Genomic DNA, 17,788 nt, shown 5'->3' with positions numbered 1-17,788 from the left:
AGGGTGGTGTATTCTAACAGCTGTATGATGAGAGTGTAAGATATTCAGGGTGGTGTATTCTAACAGCTGTATGATGAGAGTGTAGGATATTCAGGGTGGTGTATTCTAACAGCTGTATGATGAGAGTGTAGGATATTCAGGGTGGTGTATTTTAACAGCTGTATGATGAGAGTGTAAGATATTCAGGGTGGTGTATTCTAACAGCTGTATGATGAGGGTGTAAGATATTCAGGGTGGTGTATTCTAACAGCTGTATGATGAGAGTGTAAGATATTCAGGGTGGTGTATTCTAACAGCTGTATGATGAGAGTGTAAGATATTCAGGGTGGTGTATTCTAACAGCTGTATGATGAGAGTGTAAGATATTCAGGGTAGTGTATTCTAACAGCTGTCTGGTGAGAGTGTAAGATATTCAGGGTGGTGTATGCTAACAGCTGTATGATGAGAGTGTAAGATATTCAGGGTGGTGTATTCTAACAGCTGTATGATGAGAGTGTAGGATATTCAGGGTAATGTATTCTAACAGCTGTATGATGAGAGTGTAAGATATTCAGGGTAGTGTATTCTAACAGCTGTATGATGAGAGTGTAAGATATTCAGGGTGGTGTATTCTAACAGCTGTATGATGAGAGTGTAAGATATTCAGGGTGGTGTATTCTAACAGCTGTATGATGAGAGTGTAGGATATTCAGGGTGGTGTATTCTAACAGCTGTATGATGAGAGTGTAGGATATTCAGGGTGGTGTATTTTAACAGCTGTATGATGAGAGTGTAAGATATTCAGGGTGGTGTATTCTAACAGCTGTATGATGAGGGTGTAAGATATTCAGGGTGGTGTATTCTAACAGCTGTATGATGAGAGTGTAAGATATTCAGGGTGGTGTATTCTAACAGCTGTATGATGAGAGTGTAAGATATTCAGGGTGGTGTATTCTAACAGCTGTATGATGAGAGTGTAAGATATTCAGGGTAGTGTATTCTAACAGCTGTCTGGTGAGAGTGTAAGATATTCAGGGTGGTGTATGCTAACAGCTGTATGATGAGAGTGTAAGATATTCAGGGTGGTGTATTCTAACAGCTGTATGGTGAGAGTGTAAGATATTCAGGGTGGTGTATTCTAACAGCTGTATGATGAGAGTGTAAGATATTCAGGGTGGTGTATTCTAACAGCTGTATGATGAGAGTGTAAGATATTCAGGGTGGTGTATTCTAACAGCTGTATGGTGAGAGTGTGCTGCTGTCTTGCAGATGTGTCTCCCATTGTGGCAGGATTCATCGGAGCCACCGTCCTGGTTGTCTCGGCCTCACTGACTGTCTTTGTTTGGGTCTGTTGTCACCGCCATTCCGCGAAAGTGGCCAACAACCCCCCCTACAAGTTCGTGCACATGCTGAAGGGGATCAGCATCTACCCAGAGACCCTCAGCAACCGGAATAAGGCGGCGCGGATTCGGCGGGAGAAGGATTGCCCCAGCGCCGGGCAGCGGCTGGCTAAGCCGCCCGAGAGCGGCCTCTTCGGCAGCCCGGACAAGGAGGCGCAGGGTCCCCGCTCGTCCCCCTTCATCGACGAGCTGCACTTGGGCACGGACTGCGGGGAGAGCCCAGACGCCGCCACCTCCCCCAAGGACAGCGGCAGCTCGCCCGACAGCAAGACGCCCTCGCCCTCCTCCCCGGGGGCCGCCGTCAAACTGGGCACCCTCAGCCTCTCCGTGGACTACAACTTCCCGAAGAAGGCGTTGGTGGTGATGATCCAGGCTGCCCACGGCCTGCCTGGGATGGACGAGACCTCCCTGACCTCCGACCCCTACATCAAGATGACCATCCTGCCGGAGAAGAAGCACCAGATAAAGACCCGGGTGCTGAGGAAGACCCTCGACCCGCACTTCGACGAGACCTTCACCTTCTACGGCATCCCCTACAATCAGCTGCAGGAGCTGCTGCTGCACTTCCTGGTTCTCAGCTTCGACCGCTACTCGCGCGACGACATCATCGGGGAGGTGATGGTGCCCCTGGCGGGGATCGACCCCGGCAGCGGGAAGGTGCAACTCACCCAGCAGATCCTAAAGAGGAACATTCAGGTAACCGGACTGAGCCCTGTGAATGAGGGGGGGTCATTGCCCCGTCGTTGGCGCGGGGGGGGGGGGGGGGGGGGGGGGTAGGCTGAGCGGATGACGCTCGGGAGGAGCGGAATGAGAAAGGCATCCCGTCGAAAGATCGAAGTGGCTGGACGATGGGAGGATATTTCCCCATCCCACGCGCACACACACACACATGCACGCGCACGCATGATACCATGGCTCCTCCCAGTAATTGCACCATCTCACCAAGCTGAAACCTAATTAACTCCACAGGGAATCCCCGTCATCTAAACAGCATTCCATTACCCAAGCTTTTATGATGCTTTAATTGCACCCCTGGCTCCCAAATTTTTCAACCCAGGATTCTTAAAAAACACAATTATCCCAGAGACACACACACACACACACACACACAGTCACAAACACACACTAACACACAGGCACAAACACACACAGACACACACACTAACACACAGACACAAACACACTCACACACACAGGCACAAATCTTTAGGGAGCAATAGAAAGCTACTAAAAAAGATATAAAGAAGAGTAAAATAGATTACGAGAGTAAACTTGCTCAGAATATAAAAACAGATAGTAAAAGTTTCTACAAATATATAAAACAAAAAAGAGTGGCTAAGGTAAATATTGGTCCTTTAGAGGATGAGAAGGGAGATTTAATAATGGGAGATGAGGAAATGGCTGAGGAACTGAACAGGTTTTTTGGGTCAGTCTTCACAGTGGAAGACACAAATAACATGCCAGTGACTGATGGAAATGAGGCTATGACAGGTGAGGACCTTGAGAGGATTGTTATCACCAAGGAGGTAGTGATGGGCAAGCTAATGGGGCTAAAGGTAGACAAGTCTCCTGGCCCTGATGGAATGCATCCCAGAGTGCTAAAAGAGATGGCTAGGGAAATTGCAAATGCACTAGTGATAATTTACCAAAATTCACTAGACTCTGGGGTGGTCCCGGCGGATTGGAAATTAGCAAACGTGACACCACTGTTTAAAAAAGGAGGTAGGCAGAAAGCGGGGAATTATAGGCCAGTGAGCTTAACTTCGGTCGTAGGGAAGATGCTGGAATCTATCATCAAGGAAGAAATAGCGAGGCATCTGGATGGAAATTGTCCCATTGGGCAGACGCAGCATGGGTTCATAAAGGGCAGGTCGTGCCTAACTAATTTAGTGGAATTTTTTGAGGACATTAACAATGCGGTAGATAAAGGGGAGCCAATGGATGTGGTATATCTGGATTTCCAGAAAGCCTTTGACAAGGTGCCACACAAAAGGTTGCTGCATAAGATAAAGATGCATGGCATTAAGGGGAAAGTAGTAGCATGGATAGAGGATTGGTTAATTAATAGAAAGCAAAGAGTGGGGATTAATGGGTGTTTCTCTGGTTGGCAATCAGTAGCTAGTGGTGTCCCTCAGGGATCAGTGTTGGGCCCACAACTGTTCACAATTTACATAGATGATTTGGAGTTGGGGACCAAGGGCAATGTGTCCAAGTTTGCAGACGACACGAAGATAAGTGGTAAAGCAAAAAGTGCAGAGGATACTGGAAGTCTGCAGAGGGATTTGGATAGGCTAAGGGAATGGGCTCGGGTCTGGCAGATGGAATACAATGTTGACAAATGTGAGGTTATCCATTTTGGTAGGAATAACAGCAAAAGGGATTATTATTTCAATGATAAAATATTAAAACATGCTGCTGTGCAGAGAGACCTGGGTGTGCTAGTGCATGAGTCGCAAAAAGTTGGTTTACAGGTGCAACAGGTGATTAAGAAGGCGAATGGAATGTTGTCCTTCATTGCTAGAGGGATGGAGTTTAAGACTAGGGAGGTTACGCTGCAATTGTATAAGGTGTTAGTGAGGCCACACCTGGAGTATTGTGTTCAGTTTTGGTCTCCTTACTTGAGAAAGGACGTACTGGCACTGGAGGGTGTGCAGAGGAGATTCACTAGGTTAATCCCAGATCTGAAGGGGTTGGATTACGAGGAGAGGTTGAGTAGACTGGGACTGTACTCGTTGGAATTTAGAAGGATGAGGGGGGATCTTATAGAAACATATAAAATTATGAAGTGAATAGATAGGATAGATGCGGGCAGGTTGTTTCCACTGGCGGGTGAAAGCAGAACTAGGGGGCATAGCCTCAAAATAAGGGGAAGTAGATTTAGGACTGAGTTTAGGAGGAACTTCTTCACCCAAAGGGTTGTGAATCTATGGAATTCCCTGCCCAGTGAAGCAGTTGCGGCTCCTTCATTAAATGTTTTTAAAATATAGATAGCTAGTTTTTTGAAGAATAAAGGGATTAAGGGTTATGGTGTTCGGGCCGGAAAGTGGAGCTGAGTCCACAAAAGATCAGCTCGAGGGGCCAGATGGCCTGCTCCTGCTCCTAGTTTATATGTTCTTATGTTATGTTCTAAACACACACTCACACATACAGGCACAAACACACAGATTCACACACAGGCACAAACACGCACTCACACACACACACACACAAAGACATACACACACACATTCACGCACAGGCACACAGTCACACAGACAGACACACACACACTTACACGCAAACACATACACACTCACACACAAACACACACAGACACAAACACACATACATATACACACTCACACACGGATACAAAGGCACACTCACACACACACACACTCACACAGACACGCACACACACACACACACAAACACACTCACACAGACACAAAGACACACACACACACAAACACACACTCACACACAGACACAAACAGACAGACACACACACACAGAGACACACACATGCACACACACACACAGACACAAACACACACACACAGACACAAACAGACAGACAGGCACACACATACAGACACACACTCACACTCAGACACAAACACACACATAGACACACACAGTAACACACTCCCTCACATACACACACATACACTCGCACACAAACACTCACACACAGGCATACACACACAAAAACACAGACACAAACACACACTCACACACACACACTCACATTGTTGGGGAGGTTTTAAACTAATGTGGCAGGGGGATGGGAACCAGATTAGGAAGTTAGAGGTCAGTATAGAGGCAGCAACTAAAGCCAGTAAGGTACTAGATAATAAACTCAATGTGACTAAGGGGAAGAGTAGACAGGGAAGAGATGATGAACGCAAAGGGACAGGTGGTCTGAGGTGCTTTTGTTTCAATGCGAGAAGTGTAGCAGGTAAGGCAGATGAATTTAGGGCTTGGATTAGTACCTGGGAATATGATGTTATTGGTATTACTGAAATTTGATTGAGGGAAGGGCAAGATTGGCAACTAAATATCCCAGGGTATAGATGCTTCAGGAGGGATAGAGAGGGAGGTAAAAGGGGTGGAGGAGTTGCATTACTGGTCAGAGATTATATCACAGCTGTGATTAAGGAGGGCACGATGGAGGATTCGAGCACTGAGGCAATATGGGTAGAGCTAAGAAACAGGAAGGGTGCAGTAACATTGTTGGAACTTTACTACAGGCCTCCCAAAAGCGAGCGTGAAGTACAGGTACAAATATGTAGACAGATTATAGAAAAATGTAGGAGCAATAGGGTGGTCGTGATGGGAGATTTTAACTTCCCCAACATTGAATGGGACCCATGTAGTGTTGGAAGCGTAGATGGAGCAGAATTTGTTAGGAGCATCCAGGAGAGTTTTTTAGAGCAGTATGTAAATAGTCCAACTCGGGAAAGGGCCATACTGGACCTGGTATTGGGGAATGATCCCGGCCAGGGGGTTGAAGTTTCAGTCAGTGATTACTTTGGGAATAGCGATCACAATTCCGTAAGTTTTAGAATACTCATGGACAAAGACGAGAGTGGTCCTAAAGGAAGAGTGCTAAATTCGGGAAAGGCAAGGAGAACAAAATTCGGCAGGAGCTAGGGAATGTGGATTGGGAGCAGCTGTTTAAGGGTAAATCCACATTTGAAATGTGGGAGTCTTTTAAGGAAAGGTTGATTAGACATGTCCCTGTGAAAATGAGGGATAGAAATGGCAAGATTAGGGAACCATGGATGACGGGTGGAATTGTGAGACTAGCTAAGATGAAAAAGGAAGCATACATAAGATCTAGGCGACTTAAAACTGATGAAGCTTTGGAGGAATATCGGGAAAGTAGGACAAATCTCAAACGCGCAATAAAGAGGGTTAAAAGGGGTCATGAAATATCTTTGGCTAACAGGGTTAAGGAAAATCCCAAATTTATTTGTATATAAGGAGCAAGAGGGTAACTAGAGAAAGGATTGGCCCACTCAAAGACAAAAGAGGGAATTTATGCGTGGAGTCAGAGGAAATGGGTGAGATTCTTAATGAGTACTTTGCATCGGTATTCACCAAGGAGAGAGACATGACGGATGTTGAGGCTAGGGATGGATGTTTAAATACTCTAGGTCAAGTTGGCATAAGGAAGGGGGAAGTTTGGGGTATTCTAAAAGGCATTAAGGTGGACAAGTCCCCAGGTCCGGATGGGATCTATCCCAGGTTTCTGAGGGAAGCGAGGGACGAAATAGCTGGGGCCTTAACAGATATCTTTGCAGCATCCTTGAGCAGGGGTGAGGTTCCGGAGGACTGGAGAATTGCTAATGTTGTCCCTTTGTTTAAGAAGGGTAGCAGGGATAATCCAGGGAATTATAGACCTGTGAGCTTGACGTCAGTGGTAGGCAAACTGTTGGAGAAGATACTGAGGGATAGGATCTATTCACATTTGGAAGAAAATAGACTTATCAGTGATAGGCAGCATGGTTTTGTGCAGGGAAGGTCATGTCTTACAAACCTCATAGAATTCTTTGAGGAAGTGACAACGTTAATTGATGAGGGAAGGGCTGTAGATGTCGTATACATGGACTTCAGTAAGGCGTTTGATAAAGTGTCCCATGGCAGGTTGATGGAAAAAGTGAAGTCGTATGGGGTTCAGGGTGTACGAGCTAGATGGATAAAGAACTGGCTGGGCAAGAGGAGACAGAGAGTAGTGGTGGAAGGGAGTGTCTCAAAATGGAGAAAGGTGACTAGTGGTGTTCCACAGGGACCCGTGCTCGGACCACTGTTGTTTGTGATATACATAAATGATCTGGATGAAGGTATAGGTGGTCTGATTAGCAAGTTTGCAGATGATACTAAGATTGATGGAGTTGCAGATAGCGAGGAGGACTGTCAGAGAATACAGCAAAATATAAATAGACTGGAGAGTTGGGCAGAGAAATGGCAGATGGAGTTCAATCCAGGCAAATGCGAGGTGATGCATTTTGGAAGATCTAATTCAAGAGCGGACTATACGGTCAATGGAAGAGACCTGGGGAAAATTGATGTGCAGAGAGACCTGGGAGTTCAGGTCCATTGTACCCTGAAGGTGGCAACGCAGGTCGATAGAGTGGTCAAGAAGGCATACGGCATGCTTGCCTTCATCGGACGGGGTATTGAGTACAAGAGTCGGCAGGTCATGTTACAGTTGTATAGGAATTTGGTTAGGCCACGTTTGGAATACTGCGTGCAGTTCTGGTCGCCACATTACCAGAAGGATGTGGATGCTTTAGAGAGGGTGCAGAGGAGGTTCCCCAGGATGTTGCCTGGTATGGAGGGTGCTAGCTATGAAGAAAGGTTGAGTAGATTAGGATTGTTTTCGTTGGAAAGACGGAGGTTGAGGGGGGACCTGATTGAGGTCTACAAAATCATGAGAGGTATGGACAGGGTGGATAGCAACAAGCTTTTTCCAGGAGTGGGGGTGTGAATTACAAGGGGTCCCGATTTCAAGGTGAAAGGGGGAAAGTTTAAGGGAGATGTGCGTGGAAAGTTTTTTACGCAGAGGGGGGTGGGTGCCTGGAACGCTTTGCCAGCGGGGGTGGTAGAGGCGGGCACGATAGCATCATTTAAGATGCATCTAGACAGATGTATAAACGGGCGGGGAACAGAGGGAAGTAGATCCTTGGAAAATAGGCGACAGGTTTAGATAAAGGATCGGCGCAGGCTGGGAGGGCCGAAGGGCCCGTTCCTGTGCTGTAATTTTCCTTGTTTTTTGTTCTTGTTCACACTGACACACGCACGCTCACACACACACAGACACACGCTCACACACGCTAACACGCACACGCTCAAACATACGCACTCACACACACGCTAACACATGCTAACACACATGCGCGCTCACACACACGCGCTCACACGCACACACACGCTAACACATGCTAACACACACACGCTCACACACAGACACACGCTCACACATGCTAACACACACACGCGCTCACACACACGCTCACACACGCTCACACATGCTAACACACACACACGCTCACACACACAGACACACGCTCACACACACGCGCTCACTCACACTAACACATGCTAACACACACACACACGCTCACCCACTCACAAACAAACACACAGTCACAAACACACAGACACAAACACACAGGCACACACTCACACTTACAGACACACACAAACACGTTGTGACGAGGGGATTTTCACAGTAACTTCATTGCAGTGTTAATGTGAGCCTACTTGTGACAATAAAGATTATTACGTGCGCGCACAAATACAGACATACAGACAAATAGGTAAGCACACACAGACTGGGACACACAACACACTCACACACAGGTTCACACACACAGACACACGCCTTTGGGTTGTGGGGTCGAAACCCACGCAGACACGGGGAGAATGTGCAAACTCCACACGGACAGTGGCCCAGAGCCGGGATCGAACCTGGGACCTCGGCGCCGTGAGGCAGCTGTGCTAACCACTGTGCCGCCGTGCTGCCTAAGGGTTGGTCAGTACTGAGGGAGCGCCGCACTGTGGGAGGGTCAGTACTGAGGGAGCGACGCACTGTCAGAGGGTCAGTACTGAGGGAGCACCGCACTGTCAGAGGGTCAGTACTGAGGGAGTGCCGCACTGTCAGAGGGTCAGTACTGAGGGAGTGCCGCACTGTCAGAGGGTCAGTACTGAGGGAGTGCCGCACTGTCAGAGGGTCAGTACTGAGGGAGTGCCGCACTGTGGGAGGGTCAGTACTGAGGGAGAGCCGCACTGTGGGAGGGTCAGTACTGAGGAAACGCCGCACTGTCAGAGGGTCAGTACTGAGGGAGCGCCGCACTGTCAGAGGGTCAGTACTGAGGGAGTGCCGCACTGTGGGAGGGTCAGTACTGAGGGAGTGCCGCACTGTCAGAGGGTCAGTACTGAGGGAATGCCGCACTGTCAGAGGGTCAGTACTGAGGGAGCACCGCACTGTCAGAGGGTCAATACTGAGGGAGCGCTGCACTGTGGGAGGGTCAGTACTGAGGGAGTGCCGCACTGTGGGAGGGTCAGTACTGAGGGAGTGCCGCACTGTCAGAGGGTCAGTACTGAGGGAGCGCCGCACTGTCGGAGCGTCAGCACTGAGGGAGCGTCGCACTGTGGGAGGGTCAGTACTGAGGGAGCGCCGCACTGTCAGAGGGTCAATACTGAGGGAGCGCTGCACTGTGGGAGGGTCAGTACTGAGGGAGCACCGCACTGTCAGAGGGTCAGTACTGAGTGAGTGCCGCACTGTCAGAGGGTCAGTACTGAGGGAGCGCCGCACTGTCAGAGGGTCAGTACTGAGGGAGCACCGCACTGTCGGAGCGTCAGCACTGAGGGAGCGCCGCACTGTCAGAGGGTCAGTACTGAGGGAGTGCCGCACTGTGGGAGGGTCAGTACTGAGGGAGTGCTGCACTGTGGGAGGGTCAGTACTGAGGGAGCACCGCACTGTCAGAGGGTCAGTACTGAGGGAGTGCCGCACTGTGGGAGGGTCAGTACTGAGGGAGTGCTGCACTGTCAGAGGGTCAGTACTGAGGGAGTGCCGCACTGTCAGAGGGTCAGTAATGAGGGAACGCCGCACTGTGGGAGGGTCAGTACTGAGGGAGTGCCGCACTGTCAGAGGGTCAGTACTGAGGGAGCGCTGTACTGTCAGAGGGTCAGTACTGAGGGAATGCCGCATTGTGGGAGGGTCAGTACTGAGGGAGTGCCGCACTGTCAGAGGGTCAGTATTGAGGGAGTGCCGCACTGTCAGAGGGTCAGTACTGAGGGAGCGCTGTACTGACAGAGGGTCAGTATTGAGGGAGCGCTGCACTGTCAGAGGGTCAGTACTGAGGGAGTGCTGCACTGTGGGAGAGTCAGTACTGAGCGAGTGCTGCACTGTGGGAGGGTCAGTACTGAGAGAGCGCCGCACTGGTGGAGGGTCAGTACTGAGGGAGCGCCGCACTGTCAGAGGGTCAGTACTGAGGGAGAGCCGCACTGTCAGATGGTCAGTGCTTAGGGAGAGCCGTACTGTGGGAGGGTCAGTGCTGAGGGAGCGCCGCACTGACAGAGGGTCAGTACTGAGGGAGTGCCGCACTGACAGAGGGTCAGTACTGAGGGAGTGCCGCACTGTCAGAGGGTCAGTGCTGAGGGAGCGCCGTACTGTGGGAGGGTCAGTACTGAGGGAGTGCCGTACTGTCAAAGGGTCAGTGCTGAGGGAGCGCCGCACTGTCAGAGGGTCAGTACTGAGGGAGTGCTGCACTGTGGGAGGGTCAGTACTGAGGGAGTGCCGCACTGTCAGGTGGTCAGTGCTGAGGAAGAGCCGCACTGTGGGACGGTCAGTACTGAGGGAGTGCTGCACTGTGGGGGGGGGGGGGGGGGGGGGGGGGGGGTCAGTACTGAGGGAGCGCCACACTGACAGAGGGTCAGTACTGAGGGAGCGCCGCACTGTCAGAGGGTCAGTACTGAGGGAGAGCCGCACTGTCAGAGGGTCAGTACTGAGGGAGTGCCGCACTGTCAGAGGGTCAGTACTGAGGGAGAGCCGCACTGTTGGAGGGCCAGTACTGAGGGAGCGCCGCACTGTGGGAGGGTCAGTACTGAGGGAGTGCCGCACTGTGGGAGGGTCAGTACTGAGGGAGTGCCGCACTGTCAGAGGGTCAGTGCTTAGGGAGAGCCGCACTTTCAGGTGGTCAGTGCTTAGGGAGTGCCGCACTGTCAGAGGGTCAGTACTGAGGGAGAGCCGCACTGTCAGAGTGTCAGTACTGAGGGAGCGCCGCACTGTCAGAGGGTCAGTACTGAGGGAGTGCCGCACTGTGGGAGGGTCATACTGAGGGAGCGCCGCACTGTCGGAGGGTCAGTGCTGAGGGAGCGCCGCACTGTCAGAGGGTCAGTGCTGAGGGAGCGCCGCACTGTGGGAGGGTCAGTACTGAGGGAGCGCCGCACTGTCAGAGGGTCAATACTGAGGGAGTGCAGCACTGTCAGAGGGTCAGTACTGAGGGAGTGCCGCACTGTGGGAGGGTGAGTACTGAGGGAGTGCCGCACTGTCAGAGGGATAGTGCTGAGGGAGCGCCGCACTGTCAGAGGGTCAGTACTGAGGGAGTGCCGCACTGTGGGAGGGTGAGTACTGAGGGAGTGCCGCACTGTCAGAGGGTCAGTGCTGAGGGAGCGCCACACTGCCAGAGGGTCAGTACTGAGGGAGAGCCGCACTGTGGGAGGGTCAGTACTGAGGGAGTGCCGCACTGTCAGAGGGTCAGGACTGACGGAGTGCCGCACTGTCAGAGGGTCAGTACTGAGGGAGTGCCGCACTGTCAGAGGGTCAGGACTGACGGAGTGCCGCACTGTCAGAGGGTCAGTACTGAGGGAGGGCCGCACTGTGGGAGGGTCAGTACTGAGGGAGCGCCGCACTGTCAGAGGGTCAGTACTGAGGGAGTGCGGCACTGTCAGAGGGCCAGTACTGAGGAAGCACCGCACTGTCAGAGGGTCAGTACTGAGGGAATGCCGCATTGTGGGAGGGTCAGTACTGAGGGAGTGCCGCACTGTCAGAGGGTCAGTACTGAGGGAGTGCCGCACTGTCAGAGGGTCAGTACTGAGGGAGTGCCGCACTGTCAGATGGTCAGTACTGAGGGAGCGCTGTACTGTCAGAGGGTCAGTACTGAGGGAATGCCGCATTGTGGGAGGGTCAGTACTGAGGGAGCGCCGCACTGTGGGAGGGTCAGTACTGAGGGAGTGCCGCACTGTCAGAGGGTCAGTACTGAGGGAGCGCCGCACTGTCAGAGGGTCAGTACTGAGGGAGCGCTGTACTGTCAGAGGGTCAGTATTGAGGGAGCGCTGCACTGTCAGAGGGTCAGTACTGAGGGAGTGCTGCACTGTGGGAGAGTCAGTACTGAGCGAGTGCTGCACTGTGGGAGGGTCAGTACTGAGGGAGCGCCGCACTGTCAGAGGGTCAGTACTGAGGGAGAGCCGCACTGTCAGATGGTCAGTGCTTAGGGAGAGCCGTACTGTGGGAGGGTCAGTGCTGAGGGAGCGCCGCACTGACAGAGGGTCAGTACTGAGGGAGTGCCGCACTGACAGAGGGTCAGTACTGAGGGAGTGCCGCACTGTCAGAGGGTCAGTGCTGAGGGAGCGCCGTACTGTGGGAGGGTCAGTACTGAGGGAGTGCCGTACTGTCAAAGGGTCAGTGCTGAGGGAGCGCCGCACTGTCAGAGGGTCAGTACTGAGGGAGTGCTGCACTGTGGGAGGGTCAGTACTGAGGGAGTGCCGCACTGTCAGGTGGTCAGTGCTGAGGAAGAGCCGCACTGTGGGACGGTCAGTACTGAGGGAGTGCTGCACTGTGGGGGGGGGGGGGGGGGGTCAGTACTGAGGGAGCGCCACACTGACAGAGGGTCAGTACTGAGGGAGCGCCGCACTGTCAGAGGGTCAGTACTGAGGGAGAGCCGCACTGTCAGAGGGTCAGTACTGAGGGAGTGCCGCACTGTCAGAGGGTCAGTACTGAGGGAGTGCTGCACTGTCCGAGGGTCAGTACTGAGGGAGAGCCGCACTGTTGGCGGGCCAGTACTGAGGGAGCGCCGCACTGTGGGAGGGTCAGTACTGAGGGAGTGCCGCACTGTGGGAGGGTCAGTACTGAGGGAGTGCCGCACTGTCAGAGGGTCAGTGCTTAGGGAGAGCCGCACTTTCAGGTGGTCAGTGCTTAGGGAGTGCCGCACTGTCAGAGGGTCAGTACTGAGGGAGAGCCGCACTGTCAGAGTGTCAGTACTGAGGGAGCGCCGCACTGTCAGAGGGTCAGTACTGAGGGAGTGCCGCACTGTGGGAGGGTCATACTGAGGGAGCGCCGCACTGTCGGAGGGTCAGTGCTGAGGGAGCGCCGCACTGTCAGAGGGTCAGTGCTGAGGGAGCGCCGCACTGTGGGAGGGTCAGTACTGAGGGAGCGCCGCACTGTCAGAGGGTCAATACTGAGGGAGTGCAGCACTGTCAGAGGGTCAGTACTGAGGGAGTGCCGCACTGTGGGAGGGTGAGTACTGAGGGAGTGCCGCACTGTCAGAGGGTTAGTGCTGAGGGAGCGCCGCACTGTCAGAGGGTCAGTACTGAGGGAGTGCCGCACTGTGGGAGGGTGAGTACTGAGGGAGTGCCGCACTGTCAGAGGGTCAGTGCTGAGGGAGCGCCACACTGCCAGAGGGTCAGTACTGAGGGAGAGCCGCACTGTGGGAGGGTCAGTACTAAGGGTGAGCCGCACTGTGGGAGGGTCAGTACTGAGGGAGTGCCGCACTGTCAGAGGGTCAGGACTGACGGAGTGCCGCACTGTCAGAGGGTCAGTACTGAGGGAGTGCCGCACTGTCAGAGGGTCAGGACTGACGGAGTGCCGCACTGTCAGAGGGTCAGTACTGAGGGAGGGCCGCACTGTGGGAGGGTCAGTACTGAGGGAGCGCCGCACTGTCAGAGGGTCAGTACTGAGGGAGTGCGGCACTGTCAGAGGGCCAGGACTGAGGGAGCACCGCACTGTCAGAGGGTCAGTCCTGAGGGAGTGCCGCACTGTGGGTGGGTCAGTACTGAGGGAGTGCTGCACTGTCAGAGGGTCAGTACTGAGGGAGTGCCGCGTTGTCAGAGGGTCAGTACTGAGGGAACGCCGCACTGTCAGAGGGTCAGTACTGAGGGAGTGCTGCACTGTGGGAGAGTCAGTACTGAGGGGGTGCTGCACTGTCAGAGGGTCAGTACTGAGGGAGCACCGCACTGCGGGAGGGTCAGTACTGAGGGAGTGCTGCACTGTGGGAGAGTCAGTACTGAGGGAGTGCTGCACTGTCAGAGGGTCAGTACTGAGGGAGCACCGCACTGCGGGAGGGTCAGTACTGAGGCAGCGCCGCACTGTGGGAGGGTCCGTACTGAGGGAGCGCCGCACTGTTGGAGGGTCAGTACTGAGGTGGCGCCGCACTGTGGGTGGGTCAGTACTGAGGGAGTGCCGCACTGTCAGAGGGTCAGTACTGAGGGAGAGCTGTACTGTCAGAGGGTCAGTACTGAGGGACCGCCGCATTGTCAGAGACTCAGTACTGAGGGAGCGCCGCACTGTGGGAGGGTCTGTGCTTGGGGAGCGCCGCACTGTTGGAGGGTCAGTACTGAGGGAGCGCTGTACTGTCAGAGGGTCAGTACTGAGGGAGTGCGGCACTGTGGGAGGGTCAGTACTGAGGAAGTGCTGCACTGTCAGAGATCCAGTACTGAGGGAGCGCCGCACGGTCAGAGGGTCAGTACTGAGGGAGTGCTGCACTGTGGGAGGGTCAGTCCTGAGGGAGTGCCGCGCTGTCAGAGGGTCAGTGCTGAGGGAGCGCCACACTGCCAGAGGGTCAGTACTGAGGGAGAGCCGCACTGTGGGAGGGTCAGTACTGAGGGAGTGCCGCACTGTCAGAGGGTTAGGACTGAGGGAGTGCCGCACTGTCAGAGGGTCAGTACTGAGGGAGTGCCGCACTGTCAGAGGGCCAATACTGAGGGAGCACCGCACTGTCAGAGGGTCAGTACTGAGGGAGCGCCGCACTGTGGGTGGGTCAGTACTGAGGGAGTGCTGCACAGTCAGAGGGTCAGTTCTGAGGGAACGCCGCACTGTCAGAGGGTCAGTACTGAGGGAGTGCTCCACTGTGGGAGAGTCAGTACTGAGGGAGTGCTGCACTGTCAGAGGGTCAGTACTGAGGGAGCACCGCACTGCGGGAGAGTCAGTACTGAGGGAGCGCCGCACTGTGGGAGGGTCCGTACTGAGGGAGCGCCGCACTGTCGGAGGGTCAGTACTGAGGGAGCGCCGCACTGTGGGAGGGTCAGTACTGAGGGAGTGCCGCACTGTCAGAGGGTCAGTACTGAGGGAGAGCTGTACTGTCAGAGGGTCAGTACTGAGGGAGTGCCGCACTGTCAGAGGGTCACTACTGAGGGAGCGCCGCACTGTGGGAGGGTCTGTGCTTGGGGAGCGCCGCACTGTTGGAGGGTCAGTACTGAGGGAGCGCTGTACTGTCAGAGGGTCAGTACTGAGGGAGTGCCGCACTGTGGGAGGGTCAGTACTGAGGGAGCGCTGCACTGTCAGAGGGTCAGTACTGAGGGAGCGCCGCACTGTGGGAGGGTCAGGACCGAGGGAGCGCTGCACTGTCAGAGGGTCAGTACTGAGGGAGCGCCGCACTGTCAGAGGGTCAGTACTGAGGGAACGTCGCACTGTGGGAGGGTCAGTATTGAGGGAGCGCTGCACTGTCAGAGGGTCAGTACTGAGGGAGTGCTGCACTGTGGGAGAGTCAGTACTGAGGGAGTGCTGCACTGTGGTAAGGTCAGTACTGAGAGAGTACCGCACTGCGGAGGGTCAGTGCTTAGGGAGTGCCGCACTGTCAGAGGGTCAGTACTGAGGGAGCGCCGCACTGTCAGAGGGTCAGTACTGAGGGAGCGCCACACTGTCGGAGGGACAGTGCTGAGGGAGCACCGCACTGACAGAGGGTCAGTACTGAGGGAGTGCCGCACTGTCAGAGGGTCAGTGCTGAGGGAGCGCCGCACTGTCAGAGGGTCAGTACTGAGGGAGTGCCGCACTGTCAGAGGGTCAGTGCTGAGGGAGCGCCGCACTGTCAGAGGGTCAGTGCTGAGCGAGTGCTGCACTGTGGGAGGGTCAGTACTGAGGGAGTGCCGCACTGTCAGAGGGTCAGTGCTGAGGGAGCACCACACTGTCAGAGGGTCAGTACTGAGGGAGAGCCGCACTGTGGGAGGGTCAGTACTGAGGGAGCGCCGCACTGTCAGAGGGTCAGTACTGAGGGAGTGCCGGACTGTCAGACGGTCAGTACTGAGGGAGTGCCGCACTGTGGGAGGGTCAGTATTGAGGGAGTGCTGCACTGTGGGAGGGTCAGTACTGAGGGAGTGCCGCACTGCGGGAGGGTCAGTGCTGAGGGAGCGCCACACTGACAGAGGGTCAGTACTGAGGTAGCGCCGCACTGTCAGAGGGTCAGTACTGAGGGAGCGCCGCACTGTGGGAGGGTCAGTACTGAGGGAGTGCCGCACTGTCAGAGGGTCAGTACTGAGGGAGCGCCGCACTGTCAGAGGGTCAGTACTGAGGGAGCGCTGTACTGTCAGATGGTCAGTATTGAGGGAGCGCTGCACTGTCAGAGGGTCAGTACTGAGGGAGCGCCGCACTGTCAGAGGGTCAGTACTGAGGGAGTGCCGCACTGTGGGACGGTCAGTACTGAGGGAGTGCTGCACTGTGGGGGGGGGGGGTCAGTACTGAGGGAGTGCCGCACTGCGGGAGCGTCAGTGCTGAGGGAGCGCCACACTGACAGAGGGTCGGGACTGAGGGAGCGCCGCACTGTCAGAGGGTCAGTACTGAGGGAGTGCCGCACTGTCAGAGGGTCAGTACTGAGGGAGCGGCGCACTGTGGGAGGGTCAGTACTGAGGGAGTGCCGCACTGTGGGAGGGTCCGTACTGAGGGAGTGTTGCACTGTGGGAGAGTCAGTACTGAGGGAGTGCTGCACTGTCAGAGGGTCAGTACTGAGGGAGCACCGCACTGCGGGAGGGTCAGTACTGAGGCAGCGCCGCACTGTGGGAGGGTCCGTACTGAGGGAGCGCCGCACTGTTGGAGGGTCAGTACTGAGGGAGCGCCGCACTGTGGGTGGGTCAGTACTGAGGGAGTGCCGCACTGTCAGAGGGTCAGTACTGAGGGAGAGCTGTACTGTCAGAGGGTCAGTACTGAGGGACCGCCGCATTGTCAGAGACTCAGTACTGAGGGAGCGCCGCACTGTGGGAGGGTCTGTGCTTGGGGAGCGCCGCACTGTTGGAGGGTCAGTACTGAGGGAGCGCTGTACTGTCAGAGGGTCAGTACTGAGGGAGTGCGGCACTGTGGGAGGGTCAGTACTGAGGAAGTGCTGCACTGTCAGAGATCCAGTACTGAGGGAGCGCCGCACTGTCAGAGGGTCAGTACTGAGGGAGTGCTGCACTGTGGGAGGGTCAGTCCTGAGGGAGTGCCGCGCTGTCAGAGGGTCAGTGCTGAGGGAGCGCCACACTGCCAGAGGGTCAGTACTGAGGGAGAGCCGCACTGTGGGAGGGTCAGTACTGAGGGAGTGCCGCACTGTCAGAGGGTCAGTACTGAGGGAGTGCCGCACTGTCAGAGGGCCAATACTGAGGGAGCACCGCACTGTCAGAGGGTCATTACTGAGGGAGCGCCGCACTGTGGGTGGGTCAGTACTGAGGGAGTGCTGCACAGTCAGAGGGTCAGTTCTGAGGGAACGCCGCACTGTCAGAGGGTCAGTACTGAGGGAGTGCTCCACTGTGGGAGAGTCAGTACTGAGGGAGTGCTGCACTGTCAGAGGGTCAGTACTGAGGGAGCACCGCACTGCGGGAGAGTCAGTACTGAGGGAGCGCCGCACTGTGGGAGGGTCCGTACTGAGGGAGCGCCGCACTGTCGGAGGGTCAGTACT

General features: G+C 54.6%; 1 protein-coding gene across 1 annotated transcript in view; it reads left to right on the top strand.

The window, feature by feature from the left end:
* LOC140402975 (synaptotagmin-11-like) overlaps nucleotides 1-17,788 on the top strand; it is a 64,766-nt gene that overhangs the window by 32,191 nt on the left and 14,787 nt on the right. Inside the window, exon 2 of the mRNA XM_072490626.1 lies at nucleotides 1,249-2,075. Coding sequence (XP_072346727.1) covers nucleotides 1,249-2,075 — 827 coding nt within the window. The remainder of the gene's footprint in view (nucleotides 1-1,248; nucleotides 2,076-17,788) is intronic.

Source organism: Scyliorhinus torazame, chromosome 26 (assembly GCF_047496885.1).
Source record: "Scyliorhinus torazame isolate Kashiwa2021f chromosome 26, sScyTor2.1, whole genome shotgun sequence".
Taxonomy (NCBI): domain Eukaryota; kingdom Metazoa; phylum Chordata; class Chondrichthyes; order Carcharhiniformes; family Scyliorhinidae; genus Scyliorhinus; species Scyliorhinus torazame.
Note: the sequence above shows the minus strand (reverse complement) of the source record. Positions and strands in the feature narration are given on the sequence as shown.